General features: G+C 43.9%; 1 protein-coding gene and 2 long non-coding RNA genes across 4 annotated transcripts in view; 1 reads left to right on the top strand and 2 right to left on the bottom strand.

Annotated features, from left to right (window-relative positions):
* Positions 1–22,244, bottom strand: part of LOC307206628 — a 92,642-nt gene extending 70,398 nt beyond the window's left edge. The window contains exon 1 of the long non-coding RNA XR_013834433.1: positions 22,017–22,244. This is a non-coding gene — a long non-coding RNA (uncharacterized lncRNA). The remainder of the gene's footprint in view (positions 1–22,016) is intronic.
* The window catches only part of CPLX1 (complexin 1), a 161,578-nt gene that overhangs the window by 74,686 nt on the left and 59,390 nt on the right, over positions 1–27,502 (top strand). For both annotated transcript variants that reach the window (XM_079959876.1, XM_079959877.1), the window contains exon 3: positions 22,251–22,426. In XM_079959876.1, coding sequence (XP_079816002.1) covers positions 22,251–22,426 — 176 coding nt within the window. The remainder of the gene's footprint in view (positions 1–22,250; positions 22,427–27,502) is intronic.
* On the bottom strand, positions 7,465–9,035 carry LOC307206122. Its single transcript, XR_013834278.1, has 2 exons — positions 8,950–9,035; positions 7,465–8,574 (listed from the first exon to the last, which is right to left on the bottom strand). It is a non-coding gene; the product is annotated as an uncharacterized lncRNA (long non-coding RNA).

The following is a 27,502-nucleotide window of genomic DNA, read 5'->3' as shown; positions in this document are numbered from 1 at the left end:
GCAATGTGTATGGAGGTCTTGGGCTGCCCAGATGACAAGACCTCTTGGCCTGGCTGTTGTGGTCCAAAGGCAAGCAGAGCAATATGTTTGGCACCAGCTTGGCTGCAAGCTGTAGGCATACAAGGCACCATCCTGGATTTGTGTGGGGTTTGCTGCTTAGCCTTTTCTTCTCCTGAAGATATCCCACAAGGCAGCAGTGGTTTAGGATCAGGATTTTCCTTCTGCTATGTAGGTGGGCTACCTTACCAGATTGGATAGCAGTATAATAAAATAAATAATCTTGCATACCACCCCAATCTCTGAGTGGTGCGAGATTCCATGCACTTTACTCAGGGTTCGTGGGTAAATGAGGCACAGTGGAGACTGCGGTGTCTTTTGTGATATATGGTTTATTTGCAGATATATACAACCTGAGAAGGGGTTCATAGCATTAACATCCCAAAGGGTCTTATTTGTCCCATAACTACAGCCTTGGGTCACAGCAGAAAGCTAACGCCATGCTCTGCCTTTTACAACCTGCAACCTTTCCCCACTAGGTCACATCACATCACAGGCAACTCTGAAACTCTGCTTCAAACTTTGGCTTTGTCTCCTATGTCAGAGCTAGAGGAGGGGCCCCTCCCTTTTGCCATCTGGCACAGAGCCCTAGTTCTTTGGTTTTCCTAATAGCTCATCAACTTCCTTTTGTTTTCTTAATGGCTCATCTCTCAGGAAACTTGATATTGTTGTTTAGTCATTTAGTCGTGTCCGACTCTTCGTGACCCCCTGGACCAGAGCACGCAAGTCACCTCTGTCTTCCACTGCCTCCCGCAGTTTGGTCAAACTCATGCTGGTAGCTTCAAAGACACTATCCAACCATCTCAGCCTCTGTTGTCCCCTTCTTCTTGTGCCCTCCATCTTTCCCAACATCAGGGTCTTTTCCAGGGAGTCTTCTCTTCTCATGAGGTGGCCAAAGTATTGGAGCCTCAGCTTCAGGATCCGTCCTTCCAGTGAGCACTCAGGGCTGATTTCCTTCAGAATGGATAGGTTTGATCTTCTTGCAGTCCATGGGAGTCTCAAGAGTCTCCTCCAGCACCAGAATTCAAAAACATCAATTATTCGGCGATCAGCCTTCTTGATGGTCCAGCTCTCACTTCCATACATCACTACTGGCAAAACCATAGCTTTAACTATACGGACCTTTGTTGGCAAGGTGATGTCTCTACTTTTTAAGATGCTGTCTAGGTTTGTCATTGCTTTTCTCCCAAGAAAACTAGCCTAGCTTATATTTTAACCCTTGCTGGATCCAGGGGTTCAGGATGTTTGATTAAATTCTATTTACTGGATCCAGGAATTTAGGGGTACCCCCAAACACATAACACTGTATACATATGTAGAATATATATCCAGAGTCTACATTGATTAAATAGATTGCTTTTGCCCACATATCCAAAGGCTAAGGAGAGAAAAGCCTCTTCTACCAATATAGGACTGCTGTTTTGACAGAGAGAAATGACCCAGTTCAGGTCTTCCAGGGTCTTTAAACAAAAACAAAAACCAGGCACACAAACTATGCACACACAAAATCTCTTTATCTGCTCAGATCCAGAAAGGCAAGAAATGTGAATTTGCCTGACTTGATTAACTACCCAAAGAAAGTCCTTCACTGTAGTTCAAAGAGTCGCTGTATGGGAATCCAGGAGCTTTCTATCTCTGTCTTATTTTCCCAAGCAGAGCAGAGAGAGCTTTCCTGAGATTTTAAGGACAGCGAGCACCAAGAGATGAAAAAAGTGTCTCCCCCTCCCCAAGTACCTGGTGAGAGAGAGGCATTTGCAAAGGATCTTTAAATTGGTTTTTTAAGCCACGGCACAGCACTCTGGGTCCCCCAGCAGGTTGCCGTCTTCTCTGCTGAATAAACTAGATTGAAGGATTGTGATTTACATATGGAACCTTGCTTTTTGGAAATTGTCAGGTGTATCGATGTTGGTGGAAAAGACACATTGCCATTAAGCTTCTCCTTACACAATAATAAAAATAGTAAAGTTTCATTAGGTGGGCTGTAATCCATTGAGGTCAATGATACAGATCCCACTATGAGTTTAATGAAGCTGAGTTGCATCCATGGGAATTAGAATGGTTTTACAATTCTTTGGTCTTTTGTGTAGAACGAAAAGCAATACAACTTGCTGACACATTTTTCTCTTTGGGCTACATTTACGTAATTTGCAGGAGATTCTCATGGACGTTATTTAAGAGTCTCTCCCCTTCTTCTTCAAAATATCACAGCTTCTTAGCATCATAGAGGTTGTTGGATCCCCCACAGATCCAGCATGCTGTGCCAAATAACCCCCCATTTCACTGTTCAGTTCCAAAGCCGTACACTAGACCCGCTGGAGCAAATTACCAGGAAAGGCTTCCCCAAACATCCATGGTATTTTGATGTTGTCTCTGTACCCAGAACCATCTTCTTCCTTGGCTCAGTGTTTATGACTTCAGTTGACCCTCATTGCCATTCAATCTGGCTGCAGTGACATTCATGATTTTGTTTACAAGCTTCCATGAATGTCAGTTAAGCTACTGAACAAAATATGTGCATCATTATAGCCGATAGGGGGAAAAAGCAATGTAGGCAAACAAGGTTGATGAGGACTATGAAGGTAAGGAACAAGGTCACCTTCTCAACTTAGCTATGCATTCTCACCCAATGAATCCTATCGCATGCAAACAATAGAGCAAAAGTGGAAAATCTAGCCAAAATCTATCCTTACAGAGGCTTGCAGTACTATCAACCATGGTATCCTTCTGGGCTGCCTTTGTGGGATGGGACTTGAAGGCTTTAAATGGAGTCTGTTCCTTCCTAAAGGGGCAAACCCTGAAGGTGATACTGGGGGAGTATTGTTTGACTGGGGGAGTATTGTTTGACTGGGGGAGTATTGAAGGTAATACTGGGGGGGGTATTGTGGGTCCCTCAGGGTTCTGTTCTGTTGCCCATGTTATTTGACGTTTACATGAAACTGCTGGGAGAGGTCATTCAGAGTTTGGGGTTTAGTGTCACCAGTATACTGATGACATCCAATTCTTTTTCTCCTTGCGACCACACCAGCTTAGTTATGGAATATAGCACAGGTGGCTTTTTACTTTTTTAAATTTATGGTAGCTTTGTTAACTTTGATATATGATGCCATTCCACTGTTTCATTTGGGTCTCAGCAGAGTTTGAAATTGAAATGCAGGATCTTATAGCTGTGGTCTAACTGTCATATCCATTATCTTCATATTTAATCAGCTCTATTGATCAAATTGAGTTGTGGAAAAGTTTTGGCACAGCAAAGCTCTCTTCTCCCATTTTTGTGCTGCACAGAAATTGTCAGGCAAAACACATGAGGTAGAAAGCGCTATAAAAACAAAGCTATAAAATGACAGCATGGGAAAGGAAATATAGGATGAATTCTGAGTTTAGTGGGACACTGGGTTTAGTGGGACTTGTTCCCAAGTAAGTATGCACAGGAATGCAACTTTGCTCATGAACTGGTGCCACCTCCTTTTCTGACTGTCAGTGTAAAGGAAAGTCTTCTTCTTCTTTGGCAATCACTTGTAGCCAAGTAAGATTGTCTTCCATAAACACAGTTTTAAAAGTGAGTCCATAAGTGACTGTGGAGGTCAAAATCCACATGTCCTTCCACAGTGGGGACATAGGTTTCCAGATGGGAGTTGATCATAGTGAGGGTTTTGCCAAGCGTGCCTTCCTCTTAGAGTGTTTCTCCCTTTTGTCTTGGGTTTGAGCGTCTTCAAAACCCATAACACCTTTGGTAAAGGCTGTTCTCCATTTGGAGCGCTCACAGGCCAGTGTTTCCCAGTTGTCGGTGTTTATATTCCTTTTTTAAAGATTTGCCTTGAGAGAGTCTTTGAACTTCTTTTGTTGACCACCAGCATTATGCTTACCATTTTAAAGTTCGGAATAGAGTAGTTGCTTTGGAAGACGATAATCAGGCATCCACACAACGTGACCACTCCAACAAAGTTGATGTAAAGGAAAGTACATATGTCTGTAACATGGAAGTAACTCAGAGACCAGTCCTAAATTTCTTGTGTTTGCTCCCAAGTCCCAGTCTAGATTCACAATGAGACTGACTCCAAGTAAGTGGGTGCTAACTGCAGCCTTAGTCACTCTTAGTTTCTCATTTGTTTCTGTGGGGACTAAGTGTGTGAGTAACAGTCTGATCTAACTCAATCTCTTCAATGTACTTAGTTTAAACAAGGAGTGGCAAACCTACGTCTGGACCACAACTCCCATCATACCTGACCATTGCTCATGTTGGCTGGGGCTGATGGGGGCTGGAGCTCAACTCGAGGGTGACAGCTTCCCACCTCTGTTTTACACCTTCCATTGCAAGTGAATGATCAAGGGATGTACATTCATGTGTGAACTACAGCCTAAATCTTGACTTGGGCCACGAAACTGAGCTGGAACAGAGCTGGAAAGAAATTATCTGTTCACCATGCCTTGAAAAGGAGCTACTATTTCCTCCCTTGCCTACCTTCCCCTTTCTTCTCGAATCCTGATTTGGCTTTGTAACCGAGAAAATGAAGATGGCTATGGGGGGGGGGGAGAAAGAATTGCTTGAAGGTATCTGGGTAGCATATGGACAACTTGGCAAGGTAAGCAAGGCAGGAATTGCAACATCCTCATGGGCAAACAAAACCTGTTCCCCAGAATTTGCATCCCAATTTTCATCCCACTTCATTTAGATGTGCATCTTTTAGAGAGAAGCCACTAAGGAGGCAGGGCCTGGAGGTCTGCTACCCAAAGTGTGGGTGATAAATGAGAAATTTCACATCCATAAAATGCAGTGCCCACACTTATGGGTACCAGCTTGTTCTCAGCAGGTTCAACATCCTCATGCTGAACAATGGATCGTGCACGCACACACACACACCGTATTTTTCGCTCTATAAGACACACTTTCCCCCCCTCTAAAAATTAAGGGGAAATGTGTGTGCATCTTATGGAGTGAATGCAGGCTCCATGGCTTCAGCGAAAGCAACTCAAAGCCTCCGAAGTGCAGCGGTAGCACTCCTGCCATGCTCCAGAGGCTTTGCATTGCTTTCACTGAAGCCTGGAGAGCAAGACTCTCCTGGCTTCAGGGATAGCCACCTGAAGCCAGGAGAGGCGCTGCGCAGCTTTCCCTCTCTGTGCAGCGCCCCTTCAGCGAAGCGGCAGAAGAAATGGAAGGGGCTCCGTTTCTCCTGCTGCTTCACTGAAGGGGTGCTGCGCAGGGAGGGAGAGATTTTTTTTTCTTGTTCTCCCCTTCTAAAACTAGGTGCGTCCTATAGAGCGGAAAATATGGTAACAACAACAATAACACAATGAAAGACTGAAACATAGAATCATAGAATTGTAGAGTTGAAAGGGACCCCAAGGATACTCCAGTCCAATCCCCTGTAATGCAGGAATATGTAGCTATCCCATATGGGAATCGAACCTGCAACCTTGGTGTTATCAGCACCCCACTCTAACCAACAGAGCTATCCAGGCCAAGTATACTTTCCCTGTAACAGGAGCAACAACAACAATTGATCCTTTTTGAGGTGATGGAAAGGGGAAATATTTCTTTTGTTGCAAAGGAAAGCTGATCACCATCAAGGAAATGGCATGTAAAACCCTACTCACCTACTCACATGATAGGGAAGGGCTGTAGTAGTAGTAGTAATTTATTTATACCCCTCCCATCTAGCTGGGTTTCCCCAGCCACTCTGGGCAGCTCCCAACAGAGTATTAAAAACACGATAAAACATCAAATATTAAAAAATTCCCTAAACAGGGCTGCCTTCAGGTGTCTTCTAAAAGTCAAAGAGTTGTTTATTTCCTTGACATCTGGTGGGAGGGCATTCCACAGGGCAGGCGCCACTACCGAGAAGGCCCTCTGCCTGGTTGACACAGAGATGGTCCCTTGGGGCTTGCCGTAGACAGAGGGAGGGACCTACACAGATGGCTAGGGGGTGAAGTGGGAGCTACAAGCCAGTCCAGACGACAGCTTCCCTAAGACAGGAGCAACCTTTAGAAGTCTCTGTGTGTTCTTTGTTCTGCTTTCCTTAATAAAGAAACTAATTGTAAGTTGGCCAAGTGTTTCACTCTTTTCCTCTGATCTGTGAGTGACCTGCTCTCCTTGTTGGCTCCCTGACAGGTCCTGTGCTGACCAAGATGGAACTGAATACACAAATAGCAAACAAAATGATGAAAGGGTTTTGTCCCCCTAGTCCCCAGCTGAAGTGACGCATCATGTGCTGCAAATCTTGGGCCTGAACTGCACATGCAGCAGAAGGATGCAGCAATGATATGGCACTACCCTGATCACATCAGGCTGCAGGGCAGGGTGACAAAGAGGGCATGTTCCTCCTAGATCAAAAGCTCTCTGCCAGCAGATAACTGGGACAGCAGGGAGCAAGCTGGGCTAGAATTCGTCTTCTTAATGTATTGGGCTCCCCCCACTTCACCCCCTTACTTGAGAGAAATTTTTGTTTGTTTTTAACATGAAGGAGCATTCAGAAATGACTGTTACAGCTGGAACAAATCTGTCAAATTTGCTTTCTCACAGTTTCTCATTTTTCCAGCCTTAAAGTTCAGTTTGTCACTGAACTGTAGTAGCAGTAGGTTTTTTTTGGGGGGGGGAGGGGGGAATTCTCAGCATTTTGAGGCACACTTCTATTATACTTGTTTCTGAAGGCAGTTTTGCCTGCTCTAAACATTTTTGCTAGCAATTTTAGGTAATATGCATATATTTTCACCAATATTTGCATTGTTATGCACACTTCATGTACATTTCCGCACATTTTTCTGGTAAGAGCACTGCATTGTTCAATTTGGAAGAATTCCAGCTTTGAATGATAGATGCACTTAGGTTCACACATTGCTTTGGGAGGTGCAAATTAGGTAAATTCACACTGAAGCCAAAATTATTTTCATCCCATCCCTGTTTCCTGTATACTGAATGCTACAACCCAATCTTCAGCCTCAGGATTGCAGAGGTTTGGGATCAGAATTTTGCTTCTTCCAGATGGGCTGTCTTCACAAGTTGATGAGCCCCATCTGTCCCTCATTTCTCCCCATAACGCATGCAGAAACTGCCTTCTTGACCATTGGACCCACTATGGGTTTTGTCCGCTCAATTTGCTAGAGTCTCTCTTTTCATATGGGGGGGGGGTCACTGAGGGTTTGAGACCCATCAGCTACCCTCCCCTCATTTGGCTGGCCAATCGAAGCTGTTCCCATGGTGTGGCTGTCAGGAGTTCAGCCTACACTCGAGTAGGACCCTGGCAGAGACACATGCCCGACTGGCATGTTCCCTCTCTCCTGGTCGATCGTTTGGGAGCTTCATAAGCTTTCTTCAGCCCGAACATCACAGTGACCGATGCCAACCGACACTGGCACACTTAGGGATCCACAGAGACTTCACAGCTTTTCGTGACAGACCTCAGCAACTCAGCATTTTGGCTAATCTACTTTATTTACATATAAACACACACAGAGCACTGCAACATGGCTCCCTCTCTCTCTAGCATCAGACAGCAAAGAGAAAAAGGACAAAGGACAATAGTCCCACTTCACGGAACACAGGAACACAAACATCCTGTCTCCGTCACTTCCCACTCTGTGGAGTCAAAACATATACCGTCATGTGAAAGACAACAATCCCATGACTGCCATCGTGATGCAGGAATTCTAACAGTGGCTACTGTCACATGACGACAGCTTCTAGGAGCTAAGTGTAGTTTGGGGACCCAAGGTGGACAAACTATCCCAAAAGAAGCACAACATTTTCCCCACCAGAGGTACTAACCTTCCCTTGGCACCCCATACACCCCTAGTTGGTGTAAAAAAGCAGATGCCAGCACTCTGAGGCTGGGATTTCTGAGGTTTCCATCTGGAGGTGTCTTTTAAACCTACCCATTAAGTGGGAGACTTGAAAGCAACTATCAATCTCTCCCACCAATATGGTTGCAAGTGTCTGTGCAGTGCACCTGCTGAAGTCAGAAGCCAAAGCCATCAGAGCTCTCCATCACTCCTTGTGCTTTCCCAGAAATGGCGGGGACAATGACGACGGATGGACTCTGAATAATTTATCCAGCAGAATACAAATTGACGGGTGAATGGTGTAAAAGAAGAGGGATTATACTAATAGGCTTACATTGTGGAATTTATATAGGTCACAGGAATCTACTAGTCTTGGTGCAGAATTTATTTTGCCTCTTGAGTACAGAATTTTAACAAAAGCCTGGCCCTATTGTTGTGCAGGAAAAGCTAGCCACCTAACTTCATTTTTGCTGGTCTACATGCACAGCTCTATGTCACTCATCACAGAGGTAGGGCTGTTTTCACAGAACTAGAGAATTAGAAGGGACCACAAGTGCCATCTAGTCCAACCCACTGCAGTGCAGGAATCTTTTTGCCCAACGTGAGCTCAAACCCATGACCCTGAAATTGAGTCTCATGCTCTATGGACTGAGCTATCTGCTCTGGCTGATGGTTCCATTTTGCATTGTGCTCCTTGCAGGACTATTTAATTTCTCCCAAGTTGTCTATGTCATTACTTTTTTACTGATCATTATTTATTGACTGGGACGCGGGTGGCGCTGTGGGTAAAAGCCTCAGCGCCTAGGGCTTGCCGATCGAAAGGTCGGCGGTTCGAATCCCCGCGGCGGGGTGCGCTCCCGCTGCTCGGTCCCAGCGCCTGCCAACCTAGCAGTTCGAAAGCACCTCCGGGTGCAAGTAGATAAATAGGGACCGCTTACTGGTGGGAAGGTAAACGGCGTTTCCGTGTGCTGCGCTGGCTCGCCAGATGCAGCTTTGTCACGCTGGCCACGTGACCCGGAAGTGTCTCCGGACAGCGCTGGCCCCTGGCCTCTTGAGTGAGATGGGCGCACAACCCCAGAGTCTGTCAAGACTGGCCCGTACGGGCAGGGGTACCTTTACCTTTACCTTATTTATTGACTACCTGATCTAGGCAATATTGGTGTGTTGAATGATTCAAACATCAGGAGGCTTTGCTCTTCTCTATTAAGAAATCATAAGGGAATTGAGATGACAGGTAGAGAGGGAAGAGAAAGGCATCAGCTGCAGTATACTTCTAAAACTGTATCATACTACTTTAAATAGTCCCCTACTGCCTTCACGGAGCTACAATTCCCAGAGTTCCCTGGGATGAGGGATTGACTGTTGAACCACTGTGAAAATTATAGCTCTGGGAGTGGAATAGGGATCTCCTAACATCTCTCAGCAGCCTCTCCAAACTACAGAATTCTTTGAAGCCAAATTATCAATAATTTGCACTTTTCAAAACAATATGTAAACTGAAACACAGCTATCTCTTACAATTCGCACTTATCCAAATTGTTCTGTGCAGTTCGTCAGTCAAACGGTGTTTACAAAAATCCACATATTAGAGGAAAAAGGTGCGTAAAAATTAATCTGTTACTGAAAGTAACAAACAACATGCATTATACGTGTGGAAATTGCTTGTAAAAAATGTGTATTAGTCAAAACTTCATGTAAAATGTTTTTATTAGGAGAAATTTGCACTAAAGTACTGATGAATATTCATGTTTGTTCGTTTTTTTAAAAAAATGCAGATAGCTGCAAAACATCTGAATTGAAGACGTAAATAATGAGAAACTGAGAGAAATGAAACTGACCGATCCTTCCACCCCTAGTTTCACATAAAGCAAAGCCTGGAACAACCTCAATCCCACTCATTCCCATTAAAAAGTAGGCATCATTAATTGGTTCAGATGATTATAACCACAAACTGTAAGAGAAATGGAAGAGATGAGTTATAACAACAAGTAGAACAACATTTTGTTTCGGGGGGCGGGACCCCCAGCTACATTATGTGGTACAAAACTATTGGGATGAAACAAGGCATCTCTTAATTAAACTATTTCCCTGCTACAATCTGTGACCTCTGTGGCACTATAACAAGCCCAATCTTTGTTTTCAGTGAGATAAGTAGGAAAAGAGTGCCAAGATAGGCGAGGATAAAAGATTAACAAGAGATGGGGAGGATGGGATGAGATGGGGAGGCAGGTGTGTGCCTGGCTTGGCAAGGAATCTCATTATCCAATCACAGCCATGGCTGGTTTGGGGCAACGTTGTTGTAGCCAAGGCCCTAAAAATGTTATTAAATTTGTGTAAAGTCCTTCTCCATATGTAATTGCTTCTGGGCAACATATTGCGATGGGGATGCTGGTGTGTTCTGTGAAGCGGGGGCCCTCCTTGCCTTTTGCACAGATTCCCAGCCAAATGGGCTTCCTTAATAGGTCACAGAGGGCTGGCTGATAATCCTGGAGCTAAGAACACAGGTAGGTACCTTACCTGCCAGTTACAGAACAGTGTTGCAGTTGCAAGGTGCCCAGTGGAAAAGAGAGCAGCTGGGTTGTTGGAAATGGATGGCCTGAGGCAGCCTTGGGGAGCAAGGGGGCAGATTGTGGCTTGTGGGGGGCAGGTGCTGCTGCTTTGAAGACTAGCACTAGCTATCTGAGTCTATGCTTTCTCCCTCCCGCTTATGGTTGTAAATATTTCTAAATAGACATTTCCCAAACCCTGTAAGGAGCTGAGATTCAGCAGCTTTGAGAACGAAAATAGTCTCCCAAGCAACCGACCGTTGAAATCAATCTGTGGGGCTTTTCCTTTTCCTTTTTTGAAAAGGGAAATAATTATTCATTTTAAAAGGAGGCCCTTCCCACCCCACAGTGACTCAGCTCTTTTAATAAGCTCCATTGACCTTCAATTAAGGTCCAGACATGTAAAAGTTGTCTAACTTTAATAGTCTTTAGGGGGGGAAATGAGTTGTCATGTAGTCGCTTGATTATGAAAATGTCAAGGGTATTTGCTTTAATAATAATAAAAAAAAAACCACACTGGCTGCTTTAGAGAGATAATGAAATAGTTGTGGCAGGGGTGGGGGAGAGGTTAAAGGGAAACCTAATACAGTTGTTGTGGTGTGTGTGTGTGTGTGTGTGCGCGCGCGCATGTGCATGTGCATGGGGGTCCTAAACATACCGCACCACTGTTGCTAAATTCTATGCTTTATTGCACCCTTCCCCAGATGTTCTGGAATAGAACGCCCATCATCCCTGATCATTGGACATCCTGACTGGAGCTGCTGGGAGTTGTAGGTCACAGCATGAGACTCTTCATCTTGGGGTGGTTGGGTTCAAGCCCCACACTGGACAAAATAAATTCTTGCATTGCATTGGAGTTGAATTAGAGGATCCTTATGGTCCCTTCTGTAGGGACGCAGGTGGCGCTGTGGGTTAAAGCCTCAGCGCCTAGGGCTTGCCGATCGAAAGGTCGGCGGTTCGAATCCCTGCGGGGGGGTGCGCTCCCGCTGCTCGGTCCCAGCGCCTGCCAACCTAGCAGTTCGAAAGCACCTCCGGGTGCAAGTAGATAAATAGGGACCGCTTACCAGCGGGAAGGTAAACGGTGTTTCCTTGTGCGGCTCTGGCTCTGGCCAGAGCAGCGATGTCACGCTGGCCACGTGACCCGGAAGTGTCTCCGGACAGCGCTGGCCCCTGGCCTCTTAAGTGAGATGGGCGCACAACCCCAGAGTCTGTCAAGACTGGCCCGTATGGGCAGGGGTACCTTTACCTTTACCTTTATGGTCCCTTCTAATTCTGCACATCTATGATTATATGATTCATGCCTGGGGACATTGTTCATAACATATTAACATCTGGAGAGCACTCGGTGGAAGGTTCCTTTATTGTATCTTTGACTCATGTCCTTGCTCACCTCTAAAATACTGAGAATCTCTAAGCCCACCCTTCCTAACTTCATAATGCTCCCTTTTGAGATGTGACCCATCTTCTCCTCCATTCATCTGACTGGTGGGGCTCGACCAGTCCCTCCTGAGAACGAGAATCTGGTGTTGGGGTTTGAGTGTGGCTGTGGAAGGAGGATTCAAAGGAAGGGTCTTAGTTTGGAGGGGAGCAGCTTTGTTTTGGCAGGAGATGATGCTTCCCATCCGCAGAAGTAGGGGCGAGGACTTGCACAATAAAGCATTCTCTTCCTCTCCTCCGTCATGCACCCTAAAATTGGTATGGGGTGAGAGGAGAAGCCCCAGAAAACTGGATGGGTAAAAGAGGAGGAGGATCATTACATATGGCAGGCTGAATGCGCAATCCCATGTGACCAGTTGTTGCTGAGACAGCAGGTTTTCAGTGGCTAAGAGACTTGGGCTTTTGGCCATAGATTGACAGTGAGACTTAATTAGACAATTTCTCTCTGAATTTTGTTGTTGTTGTTGTTGGGGGTGGGAAGAGGAAACCATGACCTTTTTTTGGAGGGTACTTTCCCCCAAAGCCCCCGAGAAAAGATAGAATTTGCTTCTCTTTCTTTAGACAGCTGTTCTAATTGCAAGGATTTCTTCTGAACATAAATTAATCATTGGGGCTTTTGTTGCTGTACAGCTAAAAAAAAAAAATGTAGCTCTTAATAGCATCTTTCAAAAAAAAAAGGTAAGGAGGAGGAGAGGCATGGAAGATTTTAACCCACCCCCTTGCACCCCAAGTAACATGGCTGAATAAAGAACAATGCTACATCAGAACCCCTTGTAGTACACGGCGTACATGACAATTAGCAATGTATCACAGAGCCACAGTCACTGTGATTAACAAGTGCCTTTTCTGTCTTCGCTGACATGGAGAGCATCTACAAGAACTCTGGGAAATGTCCTTTTGTTCCAAGGTGTCATCTACGCATATGGGTTTAGAAATGAGGAGCACCATCCACTCCTCTGTTCACACACATGAAGGGCAGGTGCCTGCATCTGCAAGGAGATGGAGACCTGGTGTGCAGGCCCTCTGTGCCCACAGGGAGTTATATCCCCAATAATAACACCAGTATGGACCTGGAGGAGACATCATTGAGAAGTTCATGTGCTCCAGGGGATGTGGTAAAAGGTAAAGGGACCCCTGATCATTAGGTTCAGTCGTGGCCGACTCTGGGGTTGCACGCTCATCTCACTCTATAGGCCGAGGGAGCCGGCGTACAGCTTCTGGGTCATGTGGCCAGCATGACTAAGCCGCTTCTGGTGAATCAGAGCAGCGCATGGAAACGCCGTTTACCTTCCCGCCGGAGTGATACCTATTTATCTACTTGCACTTTGATGTGCTTTCAAACTGCTAGGTTGGCAGGAGCAGGGACAGAGAAATGGGAGCTCACCCCGTTGCGGGGATTTGAACTGCCCACCTTCTGATCGGCAAGTCCTAGGCTCTGTGGTTTAACCCACGGTGCTACCCGTGTCCCTAGGGAACGTGGTAGGCCCATCTAAAAAAGATAAGGGTGTGGGGATATGGCGTTGTGATCTAAACCACTGAGCCTCTTGGGTTTGCGGATCAGAAGGTCGGCAATTCGAATCCCCACGATGGGGTGAGCTCCCGTTGCTCTGTCCCAGCTCCTGCCAACCTAGCAGTTCGAAAGCACATCAGTGCAAGTAGATAAATAGGTATTGCTGTGGCAGGAAGGTAAACAGTGTTTCCTTGCGCTCTGGTTTCTGTCATGGTGTCCTGTTGCACCAGAAGTGGTTTAGTCATGCTGCCACATGACCCAGAAAGCTGTCTGTGGACAAACGCCGGCTCCCTCAGCCTGGAAGTGAGATGAGCGCTGCAACCCCATAGTCGCCTTTGACTGGCCTTAATTGTCCAGGGGTCCTTTACCTTTACCTTCACCTCTGTACTGTTCAGGCACCCAGTCGCATGAGTCCCAGCTGAGCCAGGTTTTGGCCGCCCTTGCAGTGGAATCTGAGCTAGGGTGGGCACATAGGACCCAACTCCTAGGGGCTGAGGTCCCTTTGCTCTCCAATAAAATATTTGAGGGAGCTGGCATACCTGCCAACATTTTGTGAGAAAAATTCAGGGCACCCTGGACCATCCCTCATCTCCATTGCTAACCCCCTCTCTGCCTTCCTTGCCCACCCGCCTGCTCACCCCCTCCTTCCCTGCCCTCTCTTACTTTTGCTGTCTTCTGCATGGCCTGGATTGGTATCAGAAGCTGGGCCAACTTCTGTAAATTTGGGATGTCCCTATTAAATCAGAACATTTGAGGGGTCTGGGCCCCAAGTTGATGGACCCCCCAAGTTGATGGACATTGCCATTCAACTGGTGTTTGTGTGTTTGACGTGTCTTGTGATTGATTATGTGGGGTGAGGCTTGCCTGACCCCCCCAATATATTTTTTTAAGTTGGCACCCCTGGAACCCTTCCCATTTTTCACCATGTGAACCCAGTGAGATCTAAGCTGAATGCTCCAAAACAGACCTCATGACCCATCTTTCTACAGTGGTAGCTCAGTTCTCGAACAAAATCCATTCCAGAAGCCCATTCAGCTTCCGAAACGTTTGAAAACTGAGACACGGTTTCCCATTGGTTGCAAGAGCTTCTCGCACTCAGCAGAACACATTCGGATTCCGAAAAATTTTCGAAAATGGAAGCATTTGCTTCCGGGTTTTTGGTGTTCGAAAACTGAAATGTATGACAACAGAGGCATTCAGGAACTGAGGTTCCACTGTATTTCTATACAAATAATTTAGAAACATTTACCACTTTGGAACCTAAGTTTTATTGCCTTTTACTAACCAGCTTCATATAATCAACATTCTTTAGTCTAAGTAATGCAAGAAGGAGTTAATGTCATAGAATAAGCTAGGTCACTCTCCCTCACCTTGGGAAGAAGGTACTAAAACCTACTGCTATACCTCATTCTACCTGTTCCAAGCTCAGGCAAAATGAATCTAAGAAGCATCTCTTGAGTTCCTATACCAAAAATATAGGAACTTTCACTACTGTAACGAAGCCAAGTTTTACTACCTGTGCAACCTTTTCTTACTGCTATATGGAAAAGCACATGAATCGCGCCTTTGAAGGGTTTATAAGTAAACCATTTTAAACTTACCAAATGTGTCGTCTCTTTCTTTGCTAAGGGAAGAGGGAAACTTTGGAAGCAACTTAGAAGGGGATAGTTTAACTGTCTAGCAACCTATTTTTCCACACTTTATTTTTCTGCATATTTTATGATTTTAAATCTCTGCTGGGGCTCTCTCACCAAAAGAGTGCTTGCCCCAAACCTGGATCTGAGGCATCAAAGGAATCCTCATTTAATTTACTTATTTTTCCTTTAAACAAACACAAAACACAACACAAATCTGGATCAGCCAGCTATTGGTTATAAGGGCTCGACTGATGCTCCAACAATAGCACTGATTTTCTTTTTACAGGATTATACCCTCAATATCCAGAAGCAACAACAATTTGCAGCCTCACCTTAGCCAGCAGAAACAGCCAGGCTAAGGCTGTGTTGTTGTGACATAATGATAGCCGATAAAGCAATGCTTAGAAGCAATAACCGTATCTTTTCTTCTGTCACTGTATCTCTGAATTCAGTTTCCTGAGCAGCTTACCTCATTACAGTCAGGGCAGCTCTAAGCAGAGATAAACTAACCGAAGATAAAGCTGATGTAGTTTTGCCGACTCAAAAATATCTAGTGGAAATAAAAATGCTAAATTTAGGATATGCCTCCACCAGCAATTTTCAGATAGGCTGTCCTAGTACAGTGCTAGCCATGTGCAATGGTTCTACGTATAAGTTGTTGTTACTAATAGTATTATTGTTTCAATCTATCTGTTGCTTATTGCATAAGGAGTCCTCAAGCAAATTTCATAATGCACAAAGCATAATGCTAGACTGGTGACTGGGAGTGGCCGCCGAGACCATATAACACTGGTCCTGAAAGACCTACATTGGCTCCCAGTACGTTTCCAAGCACAATTCAAAGTGTTGGTGCTGACCTCTAAAGCCCTAAATGGCCTCGGCCCAGGATACCTGAAGGAGCGTCTCCACCCCCATCATTCAGCCCAGACATCGAGGTCCAGCTCCGAAGGCCTTCTGGAGTTTTCCTCACTGAGAGATGTAAGGTTTCAGGCAATCAGGCAGAGGGCCTTCTCGGTAGTGGTGCCTGTTACTTTCTGTTTGTGCCACTGTACAGTTGGAGTCACAGGACTCTGTTTACATTCCAGGGATTCCAGACTGTTGGAAGTCTCACGGAAGACAGGAGACGGGTGTGATGTTTACTGGTTTCCTGTTTCTTTGTTTGTTTCGGTTGCTCTCTGCTTTCACAGAGAGAGGATGTTTCTTTTCTGTCTGCGTAATTAGAAATAAAACCTAGCCATGTAGCTCATACTACCTCATCCTTCCGCATGCTGCTGTATACTCTGCGTAATGGGGGAATGTGCTTGGAGCCTTATCAAAGGCTCAGGTTGTTAATCATTGTCGGAGGAGATTTGGAAGGCTAGACCGGAGGAGTCGTTCGGTCGAATGCAAGTCCGATAGTGCCCACCCTGTGGAATGCCCTCCCATCAGATGTCAAGGGAATAAACAACTATCTGACTTTTAGAAGAAATCTGAAGGCAGCCCTGTTTAGGGAAGTTTTTAATGTTTGATGTTTTAGCGTGTTTTTAATATTCTGTTGGTAGCTGCCCAGAGTGGCTGGTGAAACCCAGCCAGGTGGACGGGAAATAATAATAATAATAATAATAATAATAATTATATAAAATCAGAAAAAGTTATCAAATCCATGGGAAAAACCTATAAAACATACCCAACTGAACAGCAGTGTAAACATGCCACCAACAAACAATAAATTCATAGAATTGTTAAGTTAGGAGATGCACCAAGGGAGATTTAGTTCAGCTTCCTGCAATACAGGAATTACAGGTAAAGAATCTGTGACAGATGACCATCCAACCTCTGTTTAAAAACCTCTGTTGAAGGAGAGACTACCACTTTCCAAGGCGATCCATTCCACTGTAGAACAGTACTTACCTAATGTTTAGCTGGAATCTATTTTCTTGTAATTTGAATCCATTTGTGTGGGTGCTACTTTCCAGAGCCACAGAAAATAAGCTTGCTCTATCTTCCATGTGACAGCCCTTCAGATATTTGAAGGTGGCTATCATGTGACCTCTCAGTCTCTTCTCCAGGTTAAACATATTCAGCTCCTTCAACCGTTCCTCACAATACTTGGATTCCAGAGCTTTTATCAACTTCTTCGTCCTCCTCTGCACCTGTTTCAGCTTGTCAGTATCCTTTTCTGTCAAATACCTGGGAGAAGATAAGTTTTCCCCCCCTGACAGTGCAAGGATGCTAATGACGATGCCTGGCAGACCTCACTGGGAAGGTAGGAAACCGCCAGTTTAAAATCTCCCATAAAACCTGAGAGGCTGTGTTGTAACAGTAACTTAGAGGTGTTCCCTGGGCATCACCAAAACAGACACAGCTCCCTGTGAAAGAAACTGTTCATTTTATATTAAAAGCGCAACTGAGTTCAGAACCTCCAGGCATCTTAAGAACAGAAGCACCATCGCCACCACCATCTCAAAGGCAAGTTTTTCCACACTGCTCCTGGTGGCATCTTCTCCAAAAATGATCTCCCTACTCAGCCCAATTTTTGAATTCTGGTGCTGGAGGAGATTCTTGAGAGTCCCATGGACTACAAGAAGATCAAATCTATCCATTCTGAAGGAAATAAGCCCTGAGTGCTCACTGGAAGGACAGATCCTGAAGCTGAGACTCCAATACTTTGACCACCTCATGAGAAGAGAAGACTCCCTGGAAAAGACCCTGATGTTGGGAAAGATGGAGGGCACAAGGAGAAGGGGACGACAGAGGATGAGATGGTGGGACAGTGTTCTCGAAGCTACCAGCATGAGTTTGACTAAACTGCGGGAGGCAGTGGAAGACAGAAGTGCCTGGCGTGCTCTGGTCCAGGGGGTCACAAAGAGTCGGACACGACTAAACGACTAAACAACAACACTCAGCCCAATGCTGTTTCCATGCTCTTTATCATAGACTTGCCCTAGGCCACCCTACAGGTTTCATGGGTGAACCAGGGCTTTGAAGCCACATCTTCTCTGTCCACATCCTCTTTCAAGAGTTCTTCAACTTATACAGAATGAAAACTCTTAAGAATTCTCATTTATTACAGCAAGGGTATCTCACCCGTAGTCCTCTGGATTTTGCTGGATGTCAGCTCCCAGCGGTCCTTTCCATCAACAATACCAGCTGAGGCTGATGGGAGTTGGACGCCACCAATGACTGGAGGGACATAGGTCAGCCACCTTCCATAACCACCATTTCCAGAGAAACTGCTTTGATTGGAAAATGAACAAAACTACTGAGGATTTTCCACTTTGCAGCCTTTCTGTTCACTCCAAATGTATCGTGCCTCTGTCATATTAAATTCTACAGAGTGCAATTATCGGTCTGTGAGCTGTCTCTCTTCCACTGAGAATGGACCCAGTTGATATTAGTTGGGTACAATCAGTTCATGACTGTCTGAGCAGAGATGAAGGGTAATGCCAGTGGATAGGAGAATCGTCAACATCAGGGGATGAATTGCCTCTGTGTGTGTGAGAGAGAGACCACATATCTAACACCCCAGATAAAACTCATATATCACTTCACATCACTTCTCACAATGTGAGCCTAGTTTCCTTTTCTAGCTGCCAATCATCAAATGCACTGTAATCTACCAGAGAGACCAAGTGATGCATGCATGTTAAACCAGCACGCAAGTCATCATGAGAGGCTGAGAGAGAATTCAAGCATAGGAAGGTATGTAGACAGAATCCATAATAACTTCTGAGTCCAGAGGAAATAAAATGTTCTAGTTTGAAATCTGGGTAAATATCTAGTACAGACATCAAGCTGAAAAGAAGCTGCAATATGTGTATGTTGGGCTGAATGGGGAATGTGCACAAATTATTTTATTTATTTATTTATTTATTTATTTATTTATTTATTGAATTTATATACTGCCCTATACCTGGTGGTCTCAGGGCAGATTCACAGAATAAAATCAAAACATAAAACCACAAAATTCATAATTAAAATAAAAGCAACAACCCAATAACGCCCCCCCCCAATACCAGCTATTGTGTACATTATGGGGAACATGCACAAATGAACATCTTAAACAGGATTTTGCATACTGCATGGTCAATGTACTTAATCTCCAAGTGATACTGGAAAATGTGAAAATTTCACACACTGGTAAATGTACATAGTATCTCTTCAAGGGAATATTTTTCAAGGGAGCCATATGCTTAGTGACCTAGCGAAGGGTGAAATACTCTATTTATGCCACCAGATTGTGCATAGTTGACAGCATCATTTGGAGTCTATGCACATTGATCAGGCAGTACACAACCCCCCTGTTTATTCTCTTTATTTGGGAATGGGAAGAAACAGGATTTACTTGTCCTTGACCGTATGTATGGACTGATGCATATAATATGTAAGTGTGTGTGTGTGTGTGTGTGTGTGTGGACTTTAAGTGGCCATTCTGCATGGACTGTTGTCTATCATATGAGGAAGCATGTCAGGGTCTAAAATAAATTCAGATAAAACAAAAATGTTGATGGAAAACATGGATGATAAGTTGAAAAATATGTTAGAAAAAATGTCTGGTTTGCAAATATGTAAAAAAGTTAGATATCTGAGAATCTGGCTGACAGTAAGAAATCTGAACTTATATGTTAAACTGTGGAAAGAGATCAAGAAACAGTTGGAGATTTGGGAGAGAATGAAGGTCTCCCTGCTTGACAGAATCTCAGCTATTATAATGAATCTATTGCTCAGGATGCTGTTTTTATTCCAATCAAGTCCAGCTGAAAATAATTTAGGCTGCTTCAAAGAATGGAAGAAGGATATTTCTAAATTTATCTCACGGGGTGGGGTGGGGAGCCAAGAATCAAACATAAAATTATGATAGACATAAAAGAAAAAGGAGGCTTTGCCCTGTCAGACCTGCAAATGTATTATGAGGCAGCCTGTTTGTGTTGGTTAAAAGAAGGGATTACATTGGATAATGCAGATATCCTGGATTTAGAAGGTCATGACTTAAAATTTGGCTGGCATGCATGTCTTTGGTATGGGAAGGTGAAAATTTATAAAAGTTTTATGAACTGTTTTCTTAGGAAGAATCTGTATAGAGTTTGGGAGAAATATAAAAATCTTCTGGAAGGGAAGAAAGCTATTTCTATTAAGAGAGTTAATATGGATAGACAGTGGGCAACCTACAGGGAATTACAGGGTGGAGTGGGGGGACTCAAACTGAGATCAATGGAAAATGTAAGGAGCCATGTTCCAGATTGGTTACAATACCATCAGTTACATGAAATGTTTAAATTAGATACAGTGGTGCCCCGCAAGACGAATGCCTCGCAAGACGAAAAACCCGCTAGACGAAAGGGTTTTCCGTTTTGGAGGCGCTTCGCAAAACGAATTTCCCTATGGGCTTGCTTCGCAAGACGAAATGTCTTGCGAGTTTTTCCGACTTTCCCCCCTTCCCCCCTTTTTCTAAGCCGCTTATCCGCTTATCCGCTAAGCTGATAAGCCGCTAAAAGCTGCTAAAAGCCACTAATCCGCTAATAGCGCTAATCCGCTAAACCGTCAATGGGCTTGCTTCGCAAGACGAAAAAACCGCTAGACGAAGAGAATCACGGAACGGATTCTTTTCGTCTTGCGAGGCACCACTGTAGGAAAAAAATGATTTTCTGGATCAAAGCCCACAATTCAAAAAAGAACTTTTACAAAACAATTTTCGTCTAAATTGTATAATTTGTTATTAGAGTGGGAAACAAAGGACAAGCTTGTTAAAGCCTCAATGACAAACTGGGCAATAGATATAGGTCACAATATAGATTTTAACTTCTGGGAAAAACTCTAGAAAAGTGACTTGAAGTTCACAGCATGTTATTCTTTGAAGGAGAACTACTTGAAAATGATTTACAGATGGTATTTAACTCCAAGTAGGCTTACTAAGATGAATAAGACTGAATCAGTTAAGTGCTGGAGATGCAAAGAGATAGAGGGAACGTTCTTTCATATGTGGTGGACTTGTAAAAGGGTAAAAGAGATTTGTGTAGGGTTTATTCCATAGCTTTTTCTTTCCCTGAAGATGTCCCACAAGATTTTTCCTCCGGGTTTACTCCCGAAGCCACAGTGACAACAGCATGAATTGGATTTAGAGTTGTGTGAGCAGATGTCCACTTTTGGAAAGGGGTGGTTTCTCCTTTCTTCCTGTACCCACTGAATATCCACTCTGGGGGACATAGAAGACATGCCAGAATAACTTGGGAGGGGTCAATGAGGATGCTTGATGATTTTACTTGGTTCAGATTGTTAAGTAAACTGACCTGATTTCCACTTCCCTGACCAATGCTCAGCTTGGAAAGCAGCTCTCATTCAGTTTTCACCCTTCTCTGAATTTTTCAATGCTTTAGAACAGGGGTGGCCAACTCCCGAGAGACTGTGATCTACTTTCAGAATTGAAATCTGGCAATGATCTACCCCAGGTTTTTTGGGTTCAGGTCAAAGTTGTTGAGTTTTTTTTAGGGAGGAGAAAAGTCCCGTTTTTTTTTGGGGGGGGTTCAGGTCAGAGTTGTTGAGCTTTTTTATGGAGGAGGAAAGCCCCGTTTTTATACAAATACTTTCTTAGGAGGAAAGTTCCGGGGTTTTTTTTTTTGGGGGGGGGGGTTAAAGGCAAGGGTCAAACGGAAAAAGTCACTCACAATAATAATGCTTTGAATGGAAACAGCCACAAAGAGAAAGCTCAGTTTTCCCTTCCACTGATCAGAGAACAATGGAGGGCTGGGCGAGGGGGTGGGACAGGAGTCATTTTCAACGACACTGAGGAAAGGTAGCCAGAGATCAACCGGTGATCTACCAATACCTCACAGGGATCTACCAGTAGATCACAATTGACCTGTTGGACATCCCTGCTTTAGAAGACAGCGAAATGCATATAAAATGTGCATTTCAGGGTAAAAGGCACTAAAAATGCATAAAAAGTATGCAGAAATGCTGAACAAAACATACGCAATGCATTTTTAAAATAAATAAATCACAGATTGATGTGGATGAGAGGTAGAACAGATTTAGAAATGAGCATGTGCAAAACTGTCATGCGCTGGAAAAAAAAGTTACCTGTTGATTGGCAAGAGGGGAAATCAGCAACATTTACCTTATTCTGTCTCCTTCTGTTTTCAAAAGGCTTCTCTGAATCCAAGCTCCTTCTTTGTAAAGGGACTCCTTTTTTAAAAATAAAGTAACTGGATCCAGCTCCTCATGCACAAGGACAACATTGTACTCGCCCACAAAGGTTCTTCTTAGTGTCTCGATTCCTCCTCACATTGCCTTTTCGTTGCTCTCTTTCCTTAGGGGCTACCAAAGACATGGGGAAGATGCTGGGTGGAGAAGAAGAGAAGGATCCAGATGCTGCCAAGAAGGAAGAAGAACGACAGGAAGCCCTTCGGCAGCAGGAAGAAGAGAGGAAAGCTAAATATGCCAAGATGGAGGCTGAAAGGGAAAATGTGAGGCAAGGGATTCGGGATAAGGTAAGACGCACTATCAGACTGATCAGAGTCCAGCTGGGACATAAGCAAACATTCGGAAACCAAAGCGCAGCTTCTGATTGGCTGCAGGAAGCTCCTGCAGCCAACTGGAAGTTGCAGAAGGTTTTAATAACAGTGAAATATTTTGCCAAGGCATTCCAATCACAGTGGCTGGATTGTAATTTTTTGGCCAAAAACGGGATTCACATGGTTTCAGTTGCTTGGAGTGTCTCTCTCGCTAATTATTTGAATGTGGGGTTGTTTATGTGTGAAAGACACATTTTAAATTCATATGAGCATTTTGGCTAATGTATGTTTTGCATTCTCAATATAAACTGATTTTGGGGTGGAATTCACCAAAACCTTGTGTGAGAAGGCCCAAAATGATATTTCTCATTTCCTCCCTCCATCCTTTTCTGGATTCAAAGCTCTACTTAGAGCCTCTTTGATGGGTGTATGATTTATTTATCGTTGTTTGCTTTTCATATGGTTTTCTAGGGAGTGTCAGCTTTCTGAGTTGTACTTCTAATGTGTGGAAGGTCTTTGAAGAGGGAAGATTTGTACCACATACGCATATCCAAATATATTGCAGGTATTAAAAAATATTTTACCAGGCGTTCCAGAATTCCCAAGACTCCAGTTATCACCACATATCTCTAATTTCACTTTTAGTCTCATTCATGCTAGCTATGTAGCATCTGGAGAGAAAATTAAGTTCCAATAAGTAGAATCACCAGAGGTTACAGTACAGCAAACTGTAGATTGATGTAGGTTTACTAATTTTGTAATTATGTGCTACATAATGCATAATTCACTGCGTACAGCAAAGGGCTCCTGTTGACTGAAAGTTAAGATAGAGCTATTTTGTATGGACCCAGAACAGGGACTTCTCTGTAGTGAGCATGCACACACTCACCCGATGTAGGTCTCCCTCCTTCTGGATGAAAGGCACCTGCCCAGTCTGAAGTTTTTGATGTTGTAATACATCAATAACTACTTCACTACCTGAATCACATGGGAGACTGGAGAGGAATCAGAACAAAACATGTTTCAGGGCATTTTAGCAAAATTCCCTAGTTTCAGCGGGCTGGATTCAACTTAAAAGTTGTGCTTGAAGGAGGCTATGTGATGAGTCCAACTATTGCTCTGTCCTTCTCCTGCCCCACAAATCAGGTTTGAGAGGTTAGGAGAATCCCCAAAACAGCACATGTGTAGGGTAGGAGAGTGAACATCAGTCTATCCGGCTATTTTTTTTTACAAACATATTTTTGGAACGGGAAGTGGGGAAAGTTGATATTGCTGGAAGCCCCCAAAAACTGGCTTAAAAGAGAGAAAAAACTTGTTATGTGAAATTCAGGTTCGAAGATGTTCTTTTCCTGCTGGCTAATGTAGAATATTCATTCCGCATCTGAGACTTCCCGCTCCACTGCCATAGCTGTCTGCAGGCAGAAGAATATTCTGGGCTTCTCTGAAGGTCAGGGGCCTCAAACAGAGATAATACTTTCCCCTCCCCATTAATCATGTTCTGTAATTCTGAAGATAAAGTTTACATCCCAGGTGACTGCCGTGTCCTCTCCAGCAGACTTTAATGACATCTTCCCTTTTAATTATTGATAACTCCCCAACGATGTGAATTTCAACTAGCACCAAGGATTAATGGGTTTCATAAATAACGTGTCTTAACTTTTACGACTATTAAACGCTATTGGTAATTTAAAATATAAAATAAAGAGGGTTTTTGTTTCGTTTTGAAGAAGGGAGGCACACAAAGTGCCCCCCCAAAAAACTTATTTCAAATGCTTATATTGCTATTTCGGATCATTATGGATATTTAGCTGCATAAATAAATAAACAAACGGCAATGTTCTGTACTGTAATTAACACCTTTCATTTGCAATATTGGATATTGCCTGCATTTTAATCTAGTTACCATAAATTCATTTTAAAAGAATCAGAGGATAATTGCAGACCGTACCCCCCAGAGCAAAACAAATATCAAACAGCTCATATGCTTAGCAATTCTCTTTCAACAATGCCCTTTTCATTATTATTATTATATTTTTAGCACCATCTCAGAGCAAGTGATAGGGATGCCTAATACACTTTGGTTCGCCCCCTTGGCTTGGGTCACCAATCCTAAACCAAGCTGCTGTGACCCCCAGCCCCTTGGAGTGCAGTAAGACCAGTATTAGCAACTGGAACAGCTGGGGGTGGGATGGAGAAGAGGGTGTCCTATCATTGCCAGTCCTCAATGTCTCCCTTTGACAGACAGGCCCTCTGGAGGGTATACAAGCCACAGTGCTATGGTCCATTGGGGTACAGTAAGATTAGAACCTGTCATGTGACTTAGTTTTTTAATTTTTTTATTATTTTGGCCTGTTGTTTTTTATTTTGTTCTGTACATGTATTAGATTATTCTCTTGAAATATTGAATCATCCTCTTTATTGTGTTGGCTTTATTATTATTTGAAACTGTTGGTAATCTGTGTAATAAACTGAGGGCCCACCTCCTTTAAATGTTATATATTTTGATTAAAAAAAATAGTGTTCATGGTGCGGTACTTCATAAACAACAACTTCAACCAACCAATAGTTCTTCTTTCTTTATCTTCCTTTTTTCCATTTTTTTTTTTTTTTTGGGGGATTGGGCTTCTTGTGTGATCTTTGATTTTTTGGTGGTTAGTAGTATTAACTAGATGTGTATCTTTACATATATTGGTAATAAATGAAGATATGTACAGGGAGGTGGGAGAATTCAACCCTCTAAGATAAAACTGTGACTGAGGGCTACATAGATATATATAATAATAATAATAATAATAATAATAATAATAATAATAATAATAATTATTTATATCCCGCCCTCCCCAGCTGAAGCTCAGGGCAGCTAACAACAATCAAAATAATCCAACATTCTGAAAACATTCATTATAAAATTAATTAAAATCAAATTGATGGCAACCATTAAGCAAAATTCTGTGCAGATTGCCAGAGGAGGGGGTCAGGCTGCGCCCTGACCAAAGGCCTGGTGGAACAGCTCTGTCTTGCAGGCCCTGCGGGAAGATGTCAGGTTGTCTCTTGTGATGGAGCGTTCCACCAGATTGGAGCCGCGGCCGAGAAAGCCCTGGCTCTAGTTGAGGCCAGCCTAACCTCTCTGTGGCCTGGGATCTTCAGGATGTTTTTATTTGCAGACCATAAATTTCTCTGTGGTCCCGTAGGTACGATGGTCCTAGGTCGTATAGGGCTTTAAAGGTTAAAACCAGCAACCTTAAACCTGATCCTGTACTCCACCGGGAGCCAGTGCAGCTGGTATAGTACCGGATGAATATGATCTCGCAGCAAAGACCCCATAAGGAGTCTCTCCGCGGCATTCTGCACCCGCTGGAGTTTTTGGGTCAGTCTCAAGGGCAGCCCCACATAGAGCAAGTTACAATAATCCAGTCTGGAGGTGACCGTCGCGTGGATCACAGTGGCTAGGTTAGGGCGAGAGAGATAAGGAGCCAACTGCTTAGCTTGGAGGAGATGAAAAAATGTTGCCTTTGTTATAGCTGTAATCTGCGCCTCCATAGAGAGGGAGGTATCAAAGATTATACCCAAACTCTTAACGGACAATGCTGGCACTAATTGCACCCCCGCAAGAGATGGGAGTTGCCCCCTCAATCCCATATCGCCCCGTCCCAGCCAGATGACCTCTGTCTTCGAAGGATTTAACTTCAACCGGCTCCCACGTAACCATCCAGCCACAGCTTCCAGACATCTGGTCAGTGTGTCTGGGGCCGAGTCAGGATGGCCATCCATCAACAGATAGAGTTGGGTGTCATCGGCATACTGATGGCAACCCAGCCCAAAACTCCGGACAAGCTGGGCGAGGGGGCGCATAAAGATGTTAAAAAGCATTGGGGAGAGAATCGCACCATGAGGTACTCCACACACCAAGGAGTGGCGCGATGACAATTCCCCCCCAAGCGCCACCCTCTGTCCCCAACCAGAGAGAAACGAGCGCAGCTATTGAAGGACTGTGCCCTGGATCCCCACGTCGTATAATTTTGTGTTTTATGAGGATCATATGAGGATTATTATTAGTGTACCTTCCTTTCTTTTTCTCTTTAGTTTTTTCTGTTAGACATATGGTTTTTCATTATTCTTTTTAGTTCAGTTTGAATCTTATTGTATATTAGGTTGAACACATTTAATAAAATTGATTAAAAACAACACCAACCAACCAATAGTCTGTTTAACAGCTTCTGGCCTTCTTCTGCTCCAATGAGTAAAAATGGCCAGACTGTTATGTGTGGTAACAGTGTAATCATCATGCAAATGAACAGGATATATGAATAAACTCTTAATCAGGATTCACTATTCAGCCCTTCTGTGCTATAGAAGCTTATTCAGATGGCCACTGCTGGGAGTGGGCGGCACGCCATACTGATAAGATCTAAATGCACTTAAATAGAAAAAAAATTCCTTCCAGTAGCACCTTAAAGACCAACTAAGTTAGTTCTAGGTATGAGCTTTCGTGTGCATGCACACTTCTTCATTTACGTACATAGCTGGGAGCACTGATGGCATATGGTTTCAGAACAGAGTCCATATAAACGGAGACACCCACTGTAATAGTGCCAATACCTGAAATGATGGGGCGTCCTGGATTTCCTGGTTTATGTATTTTAGGTAGAAGATAGAAAGATAGAAAGTTCCTGCATGCACACGAAAGCTCATACCTAGAACTAACTTAGTTGGTCTTTAAGGTGCTACTGGAAGGAATTTTTTTTCTTTTATTTTGTTTTGACTATGGCAGACCAACACGGCTACCTACCTGTCACTTAAATAGAGGTACACATTATAATCAAAAGGCGTGGGAGACAAAAAACCCTTCACCTGTTGCCTGAAAAGCCATACTGTGGGCACCAGCTGGGGAGAACATTCCACCTTCAGTCATGTCTGGTGTGATGGCCTGGGACTTGGGCTTGGACTTGGAACCAGAGGAGTCTCAGTCCACACCGGATCCTCTGCCTCAGGCGGCATCTGAACCGAGTCCAGGGCCTAATTCTGAAGAGCCCCAGTCCGCACAGGTTCCCC

The sequence above is a fragment of the Podarcis cretensis genome (assembly GCF_951804945.1).
Source record: "Podarcis cretensis genome assembly, chromosome: 17".
In the NCBI taxonomy this organism is placed as follows: domain Eukaryota; kingdom Metazoa; phylum Chordata; class Lepidosauria; order Squamata; family Lacertidae; genus Podarcis; species Podarcis cretensis.
The sequence above is the reverse complement of the archived record's forward strand: the minus strand, read 5'-3'. Positions and strand labels throughout refer to the sequence as shown.